The sequence below is a fragment of the Ambystoma mexicanum genome, chromosome 1q (assembly GCF_040938575.1).
Source record: "Ambystoma mexicanum isolate Mex_15411 chromosome 1q, UKY_AmexF1_1, whole genome shotgun sequence".
Classification (NCBI taxonomy): Eukaryota; Metazoa; Chordata; class Amphibia; order Caudata; family Ambystomatidae; genus Ambystoma; species Ambystoma mexicanum.
This window is the reverse complement of record NC_090922.1, coordinates 1252718603-1252737234: the sequence shown is the minus strand read 5'-3', so window position 1 is coordinate 1252737234 and position 18632 is coordinate 1252718603. Positions and strand designations below refer to the sequence as shown.

Below are 18632 nucleotides of genomic sequence, written 5' to 3'. Positions count from 1 at the left end.
AGGATAATTTTGGACAACCCTCTGTCGGTGGAGGACATAAGCCAAGCAATCAAAGACCTAAAGATGGGCAAAGCACCCGGAGCCAACGGCATTACGACTGATCTTTACAAAGCATTTGTTACGGAGTTAGCACCCCAGCTTCTGAGAGTCTGGGAGGAGTCCCTGGAGAGAGGAACCCTACCGCTGTCTTTACACAAGGTCATATTCACAGTCCTGCTGAAACCACATAAACGTCCTCAAGACCCCTTCCTCTTACAGGCCCCTATCTCTCATCAATGTGTATGTGAAAATTATAGCCAAGGCCATCGCCAACAAGCTGAATCCATACATGAATAAACGGATTCACCCAGACCAATCCGGCCTATACCTCCCCATTCCACAGCCCTAAACCTCCGCAGATTTTTCTCAATCTCATCTCAAATGGACCACAAGAAGAAGTCCCTTGCAGTGACACTAGATGCCGAAAAGGCGTTTGATTCCATCTCCTGGAATTTAATGTACGCCATCCTACAAGAGATGGGATTCGGCCTGGGATTCATCCGAAGTATACATATATTATACCATAACCCCACAGCCAGAGTCAGGACTAACACAACCCGCTCTGCCAGCTTTGGACTACAAAGAGGTACGAGACAAGGCTGTCCCCTCACCCCGCTGATATTTGCGCTTACAATAGAGGGAATGGCGGCATTCTTGTGGACCAAACACTCATGGAGGGGGATACGCATCATGGGGAAACCTCAATTCATTTCACTCTACGCCGATCATACTATGTTGTACATCAGAGATCCAGATACACATCTCCCCCCGATATTGCAAGACATTGCAGAATTTACAAAATATTCTGGATACAAGATCAACCAATCATACCACTAACCAAATCCGCCACACAATCTGAGGCCACTATCCTGTTTCGCTGGTCACCCACTATGGCCCGGTACCTTGGGGTCATTCTGGCAACAGATACGAAATACGCTGTAATCCAACAACTATGGTCTGTTACTTAATTGGGCATGGCTAAGCAGCCATGGAATAGTCTGCTCTTTGTGTGTGCTCCATAATCTGGCATATGATCCGACACGGCACACGAGGCATAGCATGAAACTCCACAAATGAAATAAGAGCAGAGCAGTGGGAATATGCGAGGCCCCTAATGCAGGCAACTGCTTGATGATTGGAAGCTCGTAACAGAAGATACGGACCCCAAGAGCCTACCGCGGGCACAACAAAGTTGAATGCAAAATGGTGGTGCCGCCTGAACAAAGGCTTTGATGAGAAGAAGTCCGGACCGGAGTGAAAGCGGAGGGGCGAGACCGAGCTGACACCCCACGATATAATGGCCACTGCTGTAATGCACAACGGATAAGAATGCGTGCCCTACCTGGCGTGTTGAGAACACTTGAAGAGATGCGAGGGAAGGATTGCTCCCCTGACACACAGCCCAGCAGGCGCACGGGAGGCAACCAAGACGGAGCCCTGCTGGCAGTGCAGGAGGGCGGCGCACCGAAAATGTGTGGATCTGGTTGCACGTATTGAGCCTGCCCAGGCACTGGAACGACAGCCGCGACTTCGGGGTGGAGCCGGAGACCGCTACATAAACGTAAAACGACGGATGCCCAAAAGTAAACACACGGACACCCGAGGAGCAGTAGTTGAGGATGCAAGCCCACAAGGGTAGCCGCTCGTGTAGCAACAATGGAACCCTGGCAGCTCATAAAACCTGACACTAAACAGGGAGACGGGGCCTCGGGTGTCAGCTGGACCCCCTGAGCTGAGGAGAACAGCAAGAAGGTAGACGCGGTTCGGCAGGAGGGGGAGGAGTGGAACGAGGTTGTGGCGCCTCCCACCCCCGTTGGCTACAACAGATAGGAACAATATAACATGGCCCAAACAAGCAGAATAAGGAATATTGGGCCAAAGCTGGGGACAACAGCTGGGAGTGGTGCTAAGGAGGAGGAGGAGGCGGCTCCTAAACTGCAAGCCTTGTAACAGCCAGGCCATCATCAGCAGGCGCACCTAAAATAACAATAAGGTGGTGGTACCGAAAAGGCCACACTTCTAGGAAGTACAACATGAGCACCGGACTGCCTGATGCAGGTGCAGTATAATAGCAGAATACAGCTGGCCCCGGAGATAACCCGCTGAACTAAGATTGGGCCTGCCCTATATGAGCATAATAATACCCTACTCAAGAGGGACGATTGGATGGGCCAGCATTAGTCAGCATACACCAACGCCAGGGAAGGGATGGCGCGCTCCTAACAGACCGGGGCAGCGCCCCGAGGGAGCTAAGCCAGAGCATGAAAAGGCGAATGCAGAAGTATCGGGACCCCATTGAAAGGCCAGAAGCACGCTGAGCAGTGAGGCCAGAGAGAAGAACTGCAGGCCCTGCAAGACACAGACTTGTACACTAAGAACAGCCATGAAAAGAGGATTGCACCATAACAGGCCTGCATATGTGAAAGTGGAGTAGGAAGCTGGCACAGGGATGGCACAACATCAAAGAGACGCACACCCGGACAGCAGACGAGCAGGACTAGGGGAACCCAGAGCAATGGCCCTTAAAGGTGGCAAAGGAAAAGGCAAGCAGCCGACATTAGACATATACACAAAACAACAGTGGTCCCCGGCGACGCCAACCCTAGCCACTACATCGGAAGGGTTACCCGTGCCAAAGGACGATCACCTGATCTTCGCAGCCATTACTGATCTAAAATCCTCGTGAGGGACAGCGATGGCAGACCTGAGAACGTCATTGGAAACTAAGATCGACACGATAGGAATAGAGCTAAACTTATTAAGACAAGATGTGAGAACGCTGGTGGAAAGGACAAGCGGCTTGGAGAGCACAGTGACAACCAATACGGAGGTGAGCACCACTAATGTTAAGGAGATCCACATTTTGAAACAGCAAGTATCTAAGTTGGAAAACAGAGCAGCGGAAGGGCGAGCGAGACGCAACAACATACGTGTGGTGGGCCTGCCGGAAGGAAAAGAAGGCTCATACCCTATGGACTATGTGGAAAATATGATAATCCAGGAAATATAGGCCAGCAGGCTCTCCCAGGGGTTTGCGATTGAACGAGCACATAGGGCCCTGACGAGGAGGCCCCAGCCCGGAGCCCCTCCCCGTGCAATAATAGCAAAGATCTTAAATTACAGAGACAGGGAAAAGATCCTGGAATTCTTTCTTAAAGGAGGAACAATAACGCGGGCGTCGGTGACCACCACCACATACCCAGACTATACTATGCTGGTACAGAAATAGCGCTACAACTATGTGGCAGTTAAAAGAAGATTGCGAACGGCCGAATACAAATACATGCTCTTGTACCCTGCCCAAACTCAAGGTCCTTCACAAAGCACACAGGCAAAGCATACTTCTTCGAAGCCCCAGACGATGCAGAGAGTTGGCTGGATGCCCAGGGATGTCAGGAATCTAAAGATGAGCAGGACCGAGATGGACAGGATAAGTGAACCGACGCCATGTGCGCTGCCTTGAGGGGTGGGGGATACCACTAGAGGTAATGCCTGCGGTGGGTGTAAAGGGCTCAGGGAAAACAGGGTGAAGGATGTTAAGGGGCACACTCAATATATGGACTCATTGGACTGGAATATATAAGTGTGCAAATTAGATAGGCGGTGAAAGTGTGCTGCGATTTGTAGCTAAACATAGGAGACACAGGATGCACGCGACCTATCCCCAGTTGGTAGTGTAGGTGAAATGCTACTAGGGTGATAGCTCCCTGCTGAGTCCCAAATACTGGCAACAGATGGGAAAAAGGACTAGATGCGGGGTGCCTGAGATCCAGGGTTCGAGCTGGCCATCAGTTGGAGGGGTGGAGGAGGGTGGGAAGTTGGGAAGGGAGTTGGGGTGGGGAAAAAAGGGAGGAGGACGGGAAGTTGGGGGTGATGTTAAGTTAGTGGGAAGAGATAGTTTGAAGTTGGGGAACGAGCATACACATACGAGCGATGGCCTCCGAGCAAGGCCTGGAGATAAACAAAGGGCGGAGTGGGGTAAAACCGAAACATGGGGGACCTGAAGATAATCACTTGGAATGTCAGGGGGCTCAATAGCTATCTGAAAAAGGAATAAGGTTATGATGTACCTGCGTAGACAGAAGATAGGTATAGCCCTTATACAAGAGACTCACCTCACAAAAGAAAAACTAGAGGTTGTACGCAAGAAATGGAAGGGGACCGTGGTCGGTGCAGCATATTCAGCTTATGCCAGAGGGGTGCTCTCCTGGGTAGCACTGCATGTTCCATTCCAGTTATTACAATTCGCAGTGGAAGCAGATGGGAGGATGGTCATAATAAGGGGACTGCTTGAAAATAGGGAGATATGCATTATGAATACGTATGCCCCGAACCAAAACACAGTGGCATATTTCAAGACCTTATACACCAAGATGTGCACGTATGTAGGGGGGGCGGTGATCTGGGGTGGTGATTTTAACTGCACACTAGAGCCAACAGTAGATAGATCAGACAGCAAAATAGACAGACCTACCCCTGCCGCTAGGGCATTGCTGACATTGCTGACAGATTTCAAGCTTGTGGAGGGTGCAACACCAACAAGATAGACAGTACTCACATTACTCTGCCCCACAAAATGTGTATACCAGATTAGATTATATATTTGCCACGCAGGAGCTGATGGCAGAAATTGCGCAGATAGAATACAAGGTGAGGGTCTTATCAGATCACTCGCCATTGGTCCTAAATTGGCAATATTGTCCCCCATGAGCTAGGATTCCAACATTGTGGCTCAGAGCGGAGGCATTGAAGGATATAATATTTTCAGAGGATTTGAGAGAAGAAATAATACGTTATTTTGAGACAAACACGGGGAGTGTTGAGTCAACCGGCACGCTATGGGAAGCCTTCAAAGTGGTGGTGAGAGGGATAGCTATAGCTAAATACAAGGGGCTGCAAGAGGGGATATTAACAGAACTGCAGGAAGTAGAAACAGAGCTCAAGAGGGCTTTGGGCGGAGGGCGGAGGGAGTAGCACTAAAGATCAAACAATTGTATGGGGATGTAGAAGAAAGTGGTCATAGGAAAATAATCAAAACATTGGAAAACATAGGCTTGCCAGAAATCAGCGCAGAGGAGCGAGTGGATCTAGATGCCCCGATTACTATAGAGGTACTTGAAGAAGTGGTAGTGCAGCTACCCACCAGCAAATCTACGGGGGCTGATGGACTCCCTAGTGAATTTTATAAAATGTATAGAAATGAGGTACTTCCCCCCACTTTTAGCAATGCTTAACGAGGCATACGAAACAGGAAGGTTGCCAGAATCCCTAAGAGAAGCGATCACCATTCCACTCCCAAAACCTAATAAGCCTGGCAAGGATTGTGGAGTATTCAGACTGCTGTTGATGCTCAATCATGACAGCAAAATGCTCACAGCAGTGTTGGCAAACAGAATGAAACGGATCATTAGTAAGATAATACACCAAGATCAGACTGGATATGTCCCACACAGGAATATATTCGAGAACCTCAGACAGCTTCACAGAGTAATAGAACATACGAGAGGGGACTCGGGCGAGATTGCAATTGTATCGCTGGATGCAATAAAAGCTTGATTCAGTAAAATGGCCCTGGCTGATCGCAACCCTAACTAATTATGGGATAGAACCGGGGTATCTCAAATGGGTCAAATTACTATATAGTGCACCACTGGCCGGAGTCAAAACAGGAGCGATAATATCGGAAAGATGGCAACTTAGTAGGGGCACCAGACAGGGATGCCCGTGGTCCCTGATGCTGTATATCTTAGCGCTAGAACCTCTACCGATATACTTAAGGCAGCAGTATGACACAATTGTGATTGACATAAAAGGGGAGCTGCATTTAGTCTCACTATACGCAGATGACATGCTGTTGTACTTGCGATACCCTGAAGAATATCTCCAGTATGTCCTAGACATGATGGAGCGATTTGCGTCACTATCTGGCATAGCGGTGAACCCCAAAAAATCATGTATATTCCCATTGGGAAGGTATGTAGGAATCCCGCAAGATCAATTATCAGCTTTACAGATTCCATGGGAGATAAATACGTTCAAATACCTGGGAATAGATATTTACCATACGGTAGCGGCAGAACATCGGCATGATACAGAGAAACGCGGTAAGGAGCATTGAAAATAGTATGAGGTTCTGGGAAAAGCTCCTCCTGGCAATGATGGGAAGGGGGGCAATGCTCAAGATGGTGGTTCTACCGAGATTATTACATTACTTTGGGAACATTCCATATTTAATACCAAGCTGATTTTTGTTAAGCTACATAGCATATGCAGGGAATTTCTCTGGCACGGGACAAGGAATAGAATTGCCCTCTGGAAACTACAAAACACGTATGAAAAAGGTGGTTTGAAATTGCCAAATTACGAGATCTATTATTTAGCTAGCTAGCTACAATATGTGGCAAAATCTGACCTCAGAATCTAGAATTCTGAGACAGGAAGGTTCCCCGTTCTTCCTGAAAGAGGTGATATGGCTGCCCAAATCTGAGATGAAAGAATGCCCAGAGATGTTGACATTGGGATGGAAAATATGGTGTAAAGCCTGTCAGGTTATGGAGAACCTGACCCCGTGTTCCCTGCAAGTGCCACTAGTCGCACTGACGGGAAAAGATAGCCAGTTAATGAAAATGATTAGGAGGCACTGGGAACCGGTAGGGATGGCAACAATGGGAGACATGTGGCAAGATGGAAGGATAAAGGGATTTGGGAGGCTGGTGGAGGAAACAGGGTTGAATAAAGGACAGTATATTACATACAATAGAATTGTGGGCCAGATCAAGGAGACATGGTCGGAAATAGCACTTGAGGAGCAGCCGGACGCTACTATTGAAACGATAGATGATATAGCAGAAGGAGGGCACGAGATATCTAGGATATATGAGCTGTTGATGTCCAAAGTGGGGAAGGAAGTGACACAATTAAGACTGGACTGTGAGGAAGAAGTGGGTCCTCCAATGAGTGACGGGATGTGGGAGCGAGCCCAGGGGTACCACAAGAAAGTGTCAAGGAATGCTAGACTACAGCAAATGCAGCTATATATAACGCATAGGGCATATATGACATCCCAGAATATAGCTAAATTTAAAAATGCAGAACGACAAACATGGCCCAAATGTTGCGAAGAAAAGGCAGGGATGATGCATATGTTCTGGACGTGTCCACAACATTGGATCATTTTGGGAAGAAGTAGCGCACAAGTTAGATGAAAAAGGGATTAAGATAAATGTTGAAACGGCATGGGCATGTTTGATAGGAGGGTTCCCTAGACAACGCAGACTAAAACATGTCAGTAAATTGAAGGATTTGGCATACCTTCTAGCCAAGCGTACAATTGCTATGGGATGGAAGGCATGCCATAGACCAATGATAGAAGTTTGGTGGAAAGATCTCCAAAAATGGACTGAAGCTGAAACAGCAGTGTGGCAGGAAGCTGAGAACAAAGGAGGGGATGAGGAAGCTGAAACCCTGACAGCCTGGAAACATGTATGGGCCCACTCAGGACTGGCTGAGTGACCAGGACTCAGTTGAAGATATAGACAAAGAACCCCTATGTATGATGGAGAAGCAGATCGCGAAGTAGAGTAGGCTCGTATGGGGGCCGGAGGGAATGGAAAAGGGGTAGACAATGGTTGAACTGTATAAACTTGAAATATTGTTACATGTACCGCAAGTTTGGTTGTATGGTGTTTGTTTGTAAGAAAAAACAATAAAATTGATAAAAAACCCAAAAAAAACTATGGTCCGTTCCTAACGCAGTTGGAAAGTAAGCTCAACCTCTGGGCGAAACTACCGCTATCCATGTATGGCCGAATATCCCTACTAAAAATGGTGATCATCCCTAAATTATTATATCTCTTCAGTGGCATTCCCATTTGGCTGGATCGAAAATTCTTCGAAGCTCTACAGAAACGTAGTGTACACTTTGTATGGGGAGGAAGTACACCCAGGATTAGCTGGACCAAGATGTGCAAACACTACAACGCAGGGGGCCTGGCTGCGCCGGACTACCTGTTATACTATTATACGGCCAAAGCCCAGTTCACCAGATATTGGTCCCAGGACACAGAACAACATGCGCACATACATGCCAAAGAGTTTGCAGCAGCACCAAAAGACCTTTAGGGTATGTTCACTAAAGTAAGGGAAGAGAAGGTATAGGCGGACCCAGCGACGTCCACGGTTCCCGCGTGGATGCAGATCCTAAAAAGAGTCCAATGTGAAACACCATACTGGCCACATGCCCCACTATGGGCATACCCAGAGCTTGAAGCAAACATGGATCATACTCTGCAGAACCGATGGGACCCGGAACAAGGAGCCAAATTGGGTGACCTCTTTCCGGAGGGCCGCTTTATCACGATTGCTGAAATCCAGGACAGAATAGGCACCGGCCTGACCCCGACACTGCAAGACCACCGCCTAAATGCGGCCTGCAGAGTCATATGGCCGCCGTTCCCCAAGGAACCTCCTGTACATAAATTCCTTGCTGATACCCTGTCACTGGCAGGGTTCAAGAGTGGCATTTCTGAAATATACAGAAAGGTACAAACACACACCCCTTCCACCAACACGATGCGATCCAAATGGGAAAAAGACTTTTGTATAGAAATTGATGAGTAACAATGGACACACTACTGTAGATACACTAAAACCATCTCCCTCAATGCCAATTTCTGCCTCATTCAATTCAAAATCCTAAATCAGCTACATATTACCCCATAAAAGACTGCCAAATTCAACCCATCCAAACAAGCAGTCTGCCCAAATGCGGAACGATTGCAGCAGACACAATCTATATGTACTGGTACTGCCCACTGATCCGCTAATTCTGGGAAGATGTAGCCGAGACGATGAGTGACATACTGGATACTCATATCCCGGCGACCCCGCTAAAATACTTACTAGGAGATATTGGAAAGGCCTTGATAAAAGTCCGTAGACTGTTTGCTGTGGCGGGGGCAGTAGCCAAGAGGCACATACTTATGAAATGGAAGTCTAAAACTCCCCCCACGGTCCAAACATGGCTTCGAGACCTGGTTCTCATGCAGGAAAATGAGGAGATTTACGCACAGGGCATACAAACTCAATCCAGAGCTAAGGACATCTGGGCCCCATCAGAGCATACCTACACACATCGACGGATCGGTCGGATGAAGGTGAGTGATACACAGGGATAATAAATAAGAACTGTGTGCGACGTGACATATTTTATGGTTAAATGTTGAATTGAATAAGAGTACATGTTTCCCAAATGTCTGAAATGATTTGTCTGATATTTGTCAAATGCCATGCCAACAGTAAATAAAGGTTTTAAAGAAAATGGGCATCTGTGACCTTTGAGCCACCTGCTCAGTGCCAGGGGTAGAGCAGGTGATGCAGATCATGAAACTGATGCAGCAGACATAGATACATACTATGCTCTTGGCATGGAACTTATGAAAGGGAAATCTGATCAGCAGAGTACCTTTTCTAAGATGCAGTTACCCTGATCATTTTGTTATTTAATGAAAATCTAAAAAGCCAGTAATTTGCACCCTTGGCAGATGGCAATTCCTCACAGCCCCAGCCATGGGGTTCAACTTCTTTTAATGCCATTCAGGTTTTCATAGTTATGTGACTCAAGGCTGGAAGGGTTAAGAGTGAGTGGAGGGTGTTTTGGCTGTCTCACTCCCAGACCTATGTCTGAGCATTGACGTAGGTCGAAACGGATTTTGACACACTATTCTGTAGCTACACACTGCATATCATGATCCCACCTGGTACAAACTGAAAGTTTCTTTGCTGAGTCTTTTTCATGGGTGTTATTTGATTTGGGAATTCTGCATTTCTCTGGCCGGTCACATCATTCACTGACCTCTGTGTCTCCACTTTCATTATATTTTTGCATGTGGGATTTTGTGACCCCGCTTTCTGCATTGGACTGAAAGTTATAATGACATAACCTCCTGTGGAAGCAGAGGGTTCCCTCAATTCTATAGTTTTGAGATCATTACCCTACAAGGGTGCTGGTAGAGCTGTTGTAAATTTATCTAAGCTAAGGGCTATAATATAAGGGGTAGGAGAATGGCTGATCACTTATGATGAGTCAGTCTGTGCCAACCTACCGGGACACAGACGGGAGGCCAGGAGTTCCCCTCTGCAGTGCCCTTGGGGGCCAGGTACCACAGCATCATGTAGTGGGCACTTGGCCCCCTTAGCCTATTACATCCAGTCAATCACAAACAGAAAAAAGAAAAATTCTCTAGTCTATGCAGCCTACTCTGAAATTTCATTGATAATCCGATGCTGTCCCAACCAACAAATGTGGGCATGTGTACAGCTTTCATAGTCGTTCAAGCCACAGGGAGAGATATTGCTCGTCAGTCCAGCGAACTAACCAGGATAAAGCATGTTCTTTCCTCATGCCTGAACCTGCTCCAACATCCTCAGGGACAACCTGACAAGGTTTGCTATCCCTTCCACTACATAGAGGGCTTGATCACGAGTTGGGCGGTATCTGAGCATTATTAACGTCGAGCGTTATTAGCGTTAATGTCAGGATTAGTTGTGCAGAAACCGCTATATCACGAGTTGGAGGACACGCACACACGTTGCCGGCGTTAACGCAAATACCGTTCTACACAAATACTAAAGCCTGAAATCCCAGCCTAAATAGCGCTAGCACTGCCGGCATCGTGAGTTAATACCGCACGACAATAGCGTGCTGTAATACTGCTGGAAATTGGGTTTTGATAGACCTGTGATAATGCCCTGTATTGTCGGCTGTGCTATCACCGGCTTTATTAACGTCGGTCACTTTTGGGTCCGGTGCCTATTTTGCAGGGTCATGATCGGGCAGAGCGGTATTCCAGGCAGTAATACCATTACTGCCTCTTTTAAGGGCTACTGTCCAACTCGCGATCAGGCCAACAGACTGGCATGGTTCTTAATTATGACATGCATGTGCAGGGAAGGATACAAGAACAAATTGGATGCCAACCAATACATGACATTTCTCTATCCTCTATTCTACAGTGGAATGCCCTACATTTAGATAGCAATATGATTTAGGATGTGATTTTCAACATGTACAAATCCGAATTGATTGGTTGATCAAATAACATTATTTTAAAAAGAAACATCAAATTATCATAGATCAGCAAATAGTGTAGCATTCACGTACAGGCATTCACTTACATATGTCTACAGGCTATTTCCGCCATCTCCCAGGTAGCATTCCGTAGTGAGTTCAGAAAATAGCAGTGCTTATCCCGAAGAGTCCAGCCGGAGGGGCATTTTGTAGTATTTGTACCCTACAAAAGAAAGTGAGATTTAACACAAGTGATGTAACTTTGGGAAAATAGACCATTTATTTTATCAGCTGCCTTTCAGGAAATGTTTTACCCAACCTAAAAACCAGTGGTGGAATTCAAGTGATGCTTTGAGGTTTGAATTTCATGTGTGATGTATTTTTCCTAAATGTTTATTTTGTCTTTCTCCTCTTTAAATTTCTGAGGAGCCAGGAATGAGACACTGACACAGAGAGGTCATAGTTTTGGCTACACATTTTTATTCCAAACAAAAAGGGGGTTGGAAAATGCCTCACTATCCCGACTCTAAGATGTATTTCCCTACTTCAACCAAAAGAACTAAGGGTCTGTCAGGTGGCAAGAAGTCCAAAGTAAAATGTCCTGTGTCCAAAATACTATTCTGGCCCTCACATTCTAAAATGAACTCTACGGTGAAAAGGGTAATGTCTTTCACTTTGAAAGTGCACAAATGTTCAAACTAAAAAGGAAGATGACTCCGACACAAAGGTTCCAAATGGATAAAGTTCACAGTTCCAAGGATTGGCTCCCCTCCCCAGGTTTTCCTCATATAGATGTCCAAGCTCCTATGGGTTTGAGCCTTCCTTAAAATTCACTGTTCATCAAAAGAAATGGTTTGTATTTTAAATTACTTGGCTGTTAGCCTTAAACTTGTAGGATACCTGGTGTATTCACTTGCCAGGTTTCTTCTCCTCTTCAATGTACTTTCAACACAATCTTCGGCTATACCTGATATATCAGGACTTTCCCATGTGATCCACGTAGCACACTTGCCAGCTTGACTTTGCCTGGAGTACTCCCCTGCCAGGGCTTTTTCATCTGCATTACTTGACACACTTCCAAATTTGAATCTGCCTAGTATACTATCCTGCCAGGGATTTCTCATGTGCTTCACTTGACACACTTGCCAACTTAAATCTGTCTGGTATACTCTCCTGCCAGGGCTTTAGCATGTGTTTCTTGACACGCTTGCAAACTTGAATATGCCTGGTATACTGTCCTGCGAGGGCGTTCTCATTTGCTTCACTTGACACACTTGCAAAGTAGACAATATCTCGTATTTATTCCATTATTTCTCTTTTTGAAAAATCGATTCTCGCATTCTGTCTTATATGCTTCATGAATTCTTATTTGCCTTTGGTAGGGTTGCTGGTGTCCAAGCTTCCCTCTTGTGGACTCATGGATCTCTGTGGCATGCACTGATTCTCCGGCGGTAAGCTTGTAGCGGCTCTTCTGTGTCCCGTTCCTTCTCCCCGGGTTCGCCGACCACGCTATGTGGCTTCTGCATCATCCTCAAGGTTCCCGTTTGCCTAATATGCGCTTCTCCGTTTTAGAGAGTCTTGGATGATGCTCTCCGGTAACCAGCAAATGCCAGGAAGTCTTCCCTTCTCTTTCTCTCATGGCATCCTCGTGGCGGACCGGCTCCTGCAGTCTTCACTGCTTAGCCTTCTCTGTGAGCTAGTTGGTTCCACGGTCTTCCCAGCACCACAGTGGTCCCATGGTCAGTACCGAGAGGACGGATTTCTACCAGCCAGTGTCTCCCTCCTGTCAGCTGGTTCAGTGTTTTTAATGCCCTGGCACCAATTATGCATTCGCAACCACTGGAGAGCACTTTGTGGTTCTGGTCTTTATCGATCTTCTTTACTCCACTTATCTTTCTCGTCACAGTACTTTTGCATTAATGGAAAGGGAAGTCAGTTCTTGGTGACTTATAGGCAGGGCATAGGAAGGTATTTTTAGTAGTTTCCATGGGTGGCTCAAGGGAGTTAAGACAATATGCCATTAAGGCATGGCCAATGGAGGGGGTATCCCTAAAAGGAACAGGGGGATACCATGTCACGTCTAATGATGTTGTGTCACTCCCTTGAGGGTTGCCTCCCCCCATGTGATAATCCTTCAAATAGCCACTCCCGGGGACAGGATCAGGTAGCGGCTGCTACACCCTGGCCACATGGGGAGAGGACACCGCTGGGAAAGGAGTGATGACACCATCGGATTTGTCACTCCTTTCAGATCTTATTTAGCTATATCAGCGATTTAGGCAGCTGCGTTCATCTACCAAATTCTTGCTGCTTGTCAGCGTCTGCTCTGTACTTCCGCTGGTCTTTGTTCTTTTTAATACCTGTCCCCTAATGTGTATTACACTGACATTGTTTAAAAAACGTTTGAAAGCTTGTATGTTCAACCTTGCTTTTCCTGAAACTGGCAGTAATGCAATACCATTTACTCTCATGGATTATTCTTTTTTGCTATGCTCTGATCATGTTATTTAACATTATTCTTGCTTTTGTTTGATATTATGCAAAAAGGGCTATGGGTTGAAATAAATATAAAATAAATAAAAGGTGTTATGTGGTAATGCACGTCACTTCTTATCTTATCTGCCCTTTCATCTTTTTATTTATGAACATGAAAAACTATGTGCATGCACAATGCCATAGTGAGCAGTGTCATTTATGGTGCAATACCATGGGATCCCCTACCTTACTTTCCTCTCTCTCCTTAGGCATCTCTAGCTCCCCCATCACTTGGTTTAAATCTGATCTTTCTGGTCGGAACCTACTCTGTGTCATGGGCTGGCAAGCCTTCTCTTTCTCTTCCACTTCTATATGCTGCTCCCCAAGACTCTGTTCTTGGCCCACTTTTATTCTCAATATACACTATACCTCTCGCTTCACTTATCTCGTCCTTCAATCTCTCTTGTCACTTTTACGCCGCCGACTCCCACTTTTTCTTTTCCTTTTCCCGAATTCTCTGATACTCTGCATTTCCAAATTTCTGCCTGCCTTTCTTCTATATCCCTGAATGTGCTCCTTCGTCCTTTATCTTAACCCTTCTAAAACCGAAATTCTGCTCTTCCCTCCATCCTTTCCCTCCACCTCCATCCTCTCTTTCCATCCCTCTCTTCTTCTTCCTCTGTTCGGAATGTCAGCTTTATATTCGACCCCTCTTCGTTTTACTTCTCATATCTCTCTCACTGCATGTAATTGTCGTACTCTGCTTTTTAACATTGGGCGGGCTCGTCCCATCTTTTCCTTTCATGCGACTGAACTGAACTCATCTCGGCTTTTATTTTCTTGCGCATCGACTATGGCTCCTCCTTTCTGATTGGTCTCGCTGCTTATCTTCTACTCCCCTTCGTCGTATTTATAACTCCACCATCCTTCTTCTTTTCAGTCTCTCTCTCCGTGCTTACCTTTTGGAACTCCTCTTTTGTTTCACTTCCTTTCTATTGTCTTCACATGTCTTCACGGTCTGGTTCCCCCTAACTTGGCATCTTTAGTCTACTTGTATTCCCCTACCCGCACTCTTTGCTCCAGTCTACCTTTCGGCTCGTGGTTCCCTGCTTCCTTTCACTTTCGTTCTTTCTCCCTTCCTGCCCCTCTCCACTGGAATTCTCTACCCCACGACATTCGCTCTTCCTCGACATACTATATCTTTTGTACTCGCTTAAGGGCTCATCTTCTGGCTTCTCTGGGTCTCTCCTGAACTGTTTGATTCCCCCAACTTTGCTTTTTTACTTTATTGTACTGTTTTATCTTTGTTATGCGATATGGTGAAAGTGCGGTATAGATTCAAATGAATAGAAATACAATACAGCGCTGTGGGAGTAAGGCCTCGAGGCGCAGATGAGCTTTAACACTTGCCCATACATCACCATGCACTTGGTTCAGACAACGTGTGCAAGGGCAGCATCTAGTATCACACCGCAGAAAGCCATTTCTTTCAATTTCGGCCTACCAGCCACAGAAGAAAATAAATCAGGAAGTGGTCCCTAGACAAGACAACAGATCTTTCATTAGGGCAAAGGGGTGCGCATTGTGTGTCGGCTGATATTACAAATGTAAGGGGCAGATACTGTAGTTCTAACACAAGAACACAATGCTGGGAGCTCTTTCTCCTTATTTGTAAGCCATATTTCCCCCTGGATGTCACGTGGGGTTGCTCCTAACCTACGCAGCTACCGTAACCTTGGTGACAAGCCTATGCAGGACGGGGGGAGCTCTAGGCGTTCCAATACCCCCCCCCTTTCCCCTTGCCCTTCTCGTTCTCAGACATGCACAATTTTAATGACACAAGGCCTAGTAAGATCGTTTGTCTTGTCCTCCCTCTGTCGTCCCACCCTTGTCTTGTCGCGCCTAGAAACACTTGTGTACAGGCGCGTTATAAATGACTTATCATATCATATCATATCACATGCTTACACCACATTCAGCAAATGTATCACTTAGCTAGTGGCCTCCCTGGGCCTATGAATACCCCAGTTTCCCTCAATAGGCGATGTAAAGTTACTGTCATATATCCGCCTCCCTTAATTCTGGGCAAGCTACAACTATTATAATGCTGTTTTGCATAACTGTGCTGGCCTCTCATTTACTGACAATTAAACCATCATGTTTTTTACAGGATGCTGTTTATTTGTGGTTTTCTAGAAATTCTCATTTGCATTTGAAGGCCCCTTTCTATGGTGGATGCCTGTTTTATTACAATCAGTACGAATCACTACACTCCCCAGAGACGGGGAGAGACCAGAGATGACCAAAGGAGGGGGAAAGTGTGAGACAAGTCCCAGAATGGGGAGAGAAAGAGTAAGAAAAGCCCTGGAGCGGGGAGAGACCTGAGGCACTCCAGAGTGGGGAGAGAGATTGAGACAAGCCCCAGAGTGGGGAGAACACCAAGAAGGCCAGAGTGGGGAGAGAGAAAGAGGAAATCACCAGAGTGTGGAAAGTATAGAGGAACGACTGAATTAGAAGAGAGACTGAAACAAGCCCTGGTCTGGGGACAGAACTACGAAACTCCAGAGTGGGGCAAGAGAAAGAGCAGAGCTCCAGGTTGAAGAAAGAAGGAACCTCAAGGTGGGTAGTGAAAAGGAGAGGAGCCCCGGGACGACACTCCAGCAGTACACAAAATGAATGCTTGGTACTATTACGGATTGGCGGATTACTTTCTGGAACCTTTTTGCTGTTGCACCCCCCTTCCATCAAAATTCCCTCGGGGCCACAAACTGCCACGTAGAGTGCAACCTAGAGCACAATCTCCTGTTGGCTATGTGACTTTGTTGGTCTGATTGTTTTCTGGAGCCTATTTGTTTCTGCAGTGCCCTACAATCAAAACCCAACCGCTCGTTTGAAGCTCCACACAGAGTGCAATGTAGAGTGCAGTTTCCTGCTGGGTACGATTGCTTTTATTGGTTTCATTGCTTTCTGCGGCCTTTTCTCTGCTGCACTCCTGTACAATCTAAATCCCCCCTGCCACACAGAGCCTAATGTAGAGTGCAGTCTCCTGCTGGGAACAGTGCTGTGTTGGTCTGATTGATTTCCAGAGCCTTTACGCTGCTGAACTCTTCTACAATCAAAATCCTCTGCGTGCCCGATGCGCCGCGCCAAATGTAACAGAGTGCAGTCTTCTGCTGTGAACGTTGCTTTGTTGGTCTGATTGCTTTCCTAAGCCTTTTCACTGCTGCGCTATCAATATATTCCTATTTGTGCAGATCACCGTGCAGAGTACGATGTAGAGTGCGTTCTCCTGCAGTCTAAGGCAGGCGTCGGCTGAAAATCACCAGAAAGGCTCTGTTTGTTTACGACCTTCTGACTAAGTGTGTCCCCTTTGCTGCTGCTTCTGGTTTTAAATACAAAGTATTGCTTTCTCTGTCATGCATACTTGCATATCCCTCTTAATGCATGCTCTTCATGGTAAAACAAAACTCATAGCAGTGCCTTCTGACCCTTCCACGTCATGTGTGGATTTGAACAATATGGTGACTGAAAAGTCGACAACGTCCCCGATTGAGACTGTTGAAACACTTGGCAAGGCTAAAATGACTCAGAGAACAGTTATCATTTTTTTAACACACTTCGGAGATTACTCAATTATATTGGCGTTGGAAGTTTGTGATCAATCTCTGTCAGGTTTAACAACCTATGAGGCTACAATGGCTAGTGAGCCCATAATCGTTTTTGACTCACAACCAAAGCTTAGGACTCTAGATTCTCAATTAGTTCTGGACACACAGCCAGCGCCATCCCTACACCATGTAGAATCACAAACCAAATCAAGATTCCTTGATAGAAAAATCACCTCTTTTACCCAGCAGACTTGTCCAAAGGGAGGGAGCCATCAGCATTTTTTTACTATCCCTCTCCCACACCGCTAAATTCACCACAATTGTGAAACTTTATAACATTCTCTCTGATTTTAAAGAAAAAAAGGATACCCTCAACCTGATGAAGTCAAAGCTCTTACACTTGGAAGGCTACATATATGCCAATACAAAGCAGCCAAATAGCACAAGAGAGAGGGGGGTTCACGTGAAACAATCCATGAAACGAATCAACTGAATAAATTGCTCACTGTGTAGGAGCTAAATGAGGGGATAGACGGGGTCAAGGAAAGTAAAAAATCAATCAATCTTTAATAGACACATATTCAATTACATTACACATGGTGCTGAAATCACAATAGAAACTGCATAAAAACACACAATCAATACTGAACATTTCCAGGTAAAGTGCATATTAGTCTAATAAGTGTCCTGAAGTGTAGAGTGGACACACTGTGCATAAGATAATTCGAAAACATATTGCATCAGAGGACAGCTTAAATCTCAAATTAATGCCCAATCTGTATTCAAAATCAAAATTATATAACCAAAGTAAGGCAGTAAAAAGAGAAAAGAAATTAGAAAATAAGAAAAAAGTGAAAAGAAATAAACAAAAAATCATTCCCATTTGTTCAGACTCGTGGCACCACCCTGCCACTCCTAGAGGATGCTGCACATGCAGCCCAATTAACTCCTATGGCCACGCCCGACTTGGAGGCACATGGAGGCTCTGCAGGGAAAAAAGGCACGTACATCAGAATAACGTGTGCAGAGCCCAATACTCATGAGCCTGGTGCCAAAGGTGCCAGGAGTGGGTCCAACTCGACCTTTTATGTAGTGGAGCTTGTGGTCCTTGCCCAGTGGCCATGACAAAAACACAACGTAATCATAAAAGTAAAAAGGGGACCATTATGAGAAATACCTTCTTCGCCTTTTGTGGCAGAGGGAAGGCTATACTCTCAAGAAGGGTTAAAATCAGATTCAAAAACAGTATAGCCCTCTACCTGGTATTTGCCAATAAAGAGACAACACAGAGTGGATTGTGGTATGCCAAATGCAAGGTAACCCATCTTTTCTGAAAGTATGCAAAGCTGGGGAGAACACAAGATCAACATCAAAGTTCTCTCTCTCAAATTCCTCTCTGTTTTGAGCAGAAAACACAGTTCATATAATGCAGGTGAGTCACT

The 18632-nt window shown here is 45.9% G+C and overlaps 1 protein-coding gene across 6 annotated transcripts in view; it reads right to left on the bottom strand.

The window, feature by feature from the left end:
- The window catches only part of LOC138545302 (FRAS1-related extracellular matrix protein 1-like), a 1530918-nt gene that overhangs the window by 43338 nt on the left and 1468948 nt on the right, over nucleotides 1–18632 (bottom strand). For all 6 annotated transcript variants that reach the window (XM_069642060.1, XM_069642059.1, XM_069642062.1 and 3 more), the window contains one exon: nucleotides 11215–11330. In XM_069642060.1, the coding sequence (XP_069498161.1) occupies nucleotides 11215–11330 (116 nt within the window). The remainder of the gene's footprint in view (nucleotides 1–11214; nucleotides 11331–18632) is intronic.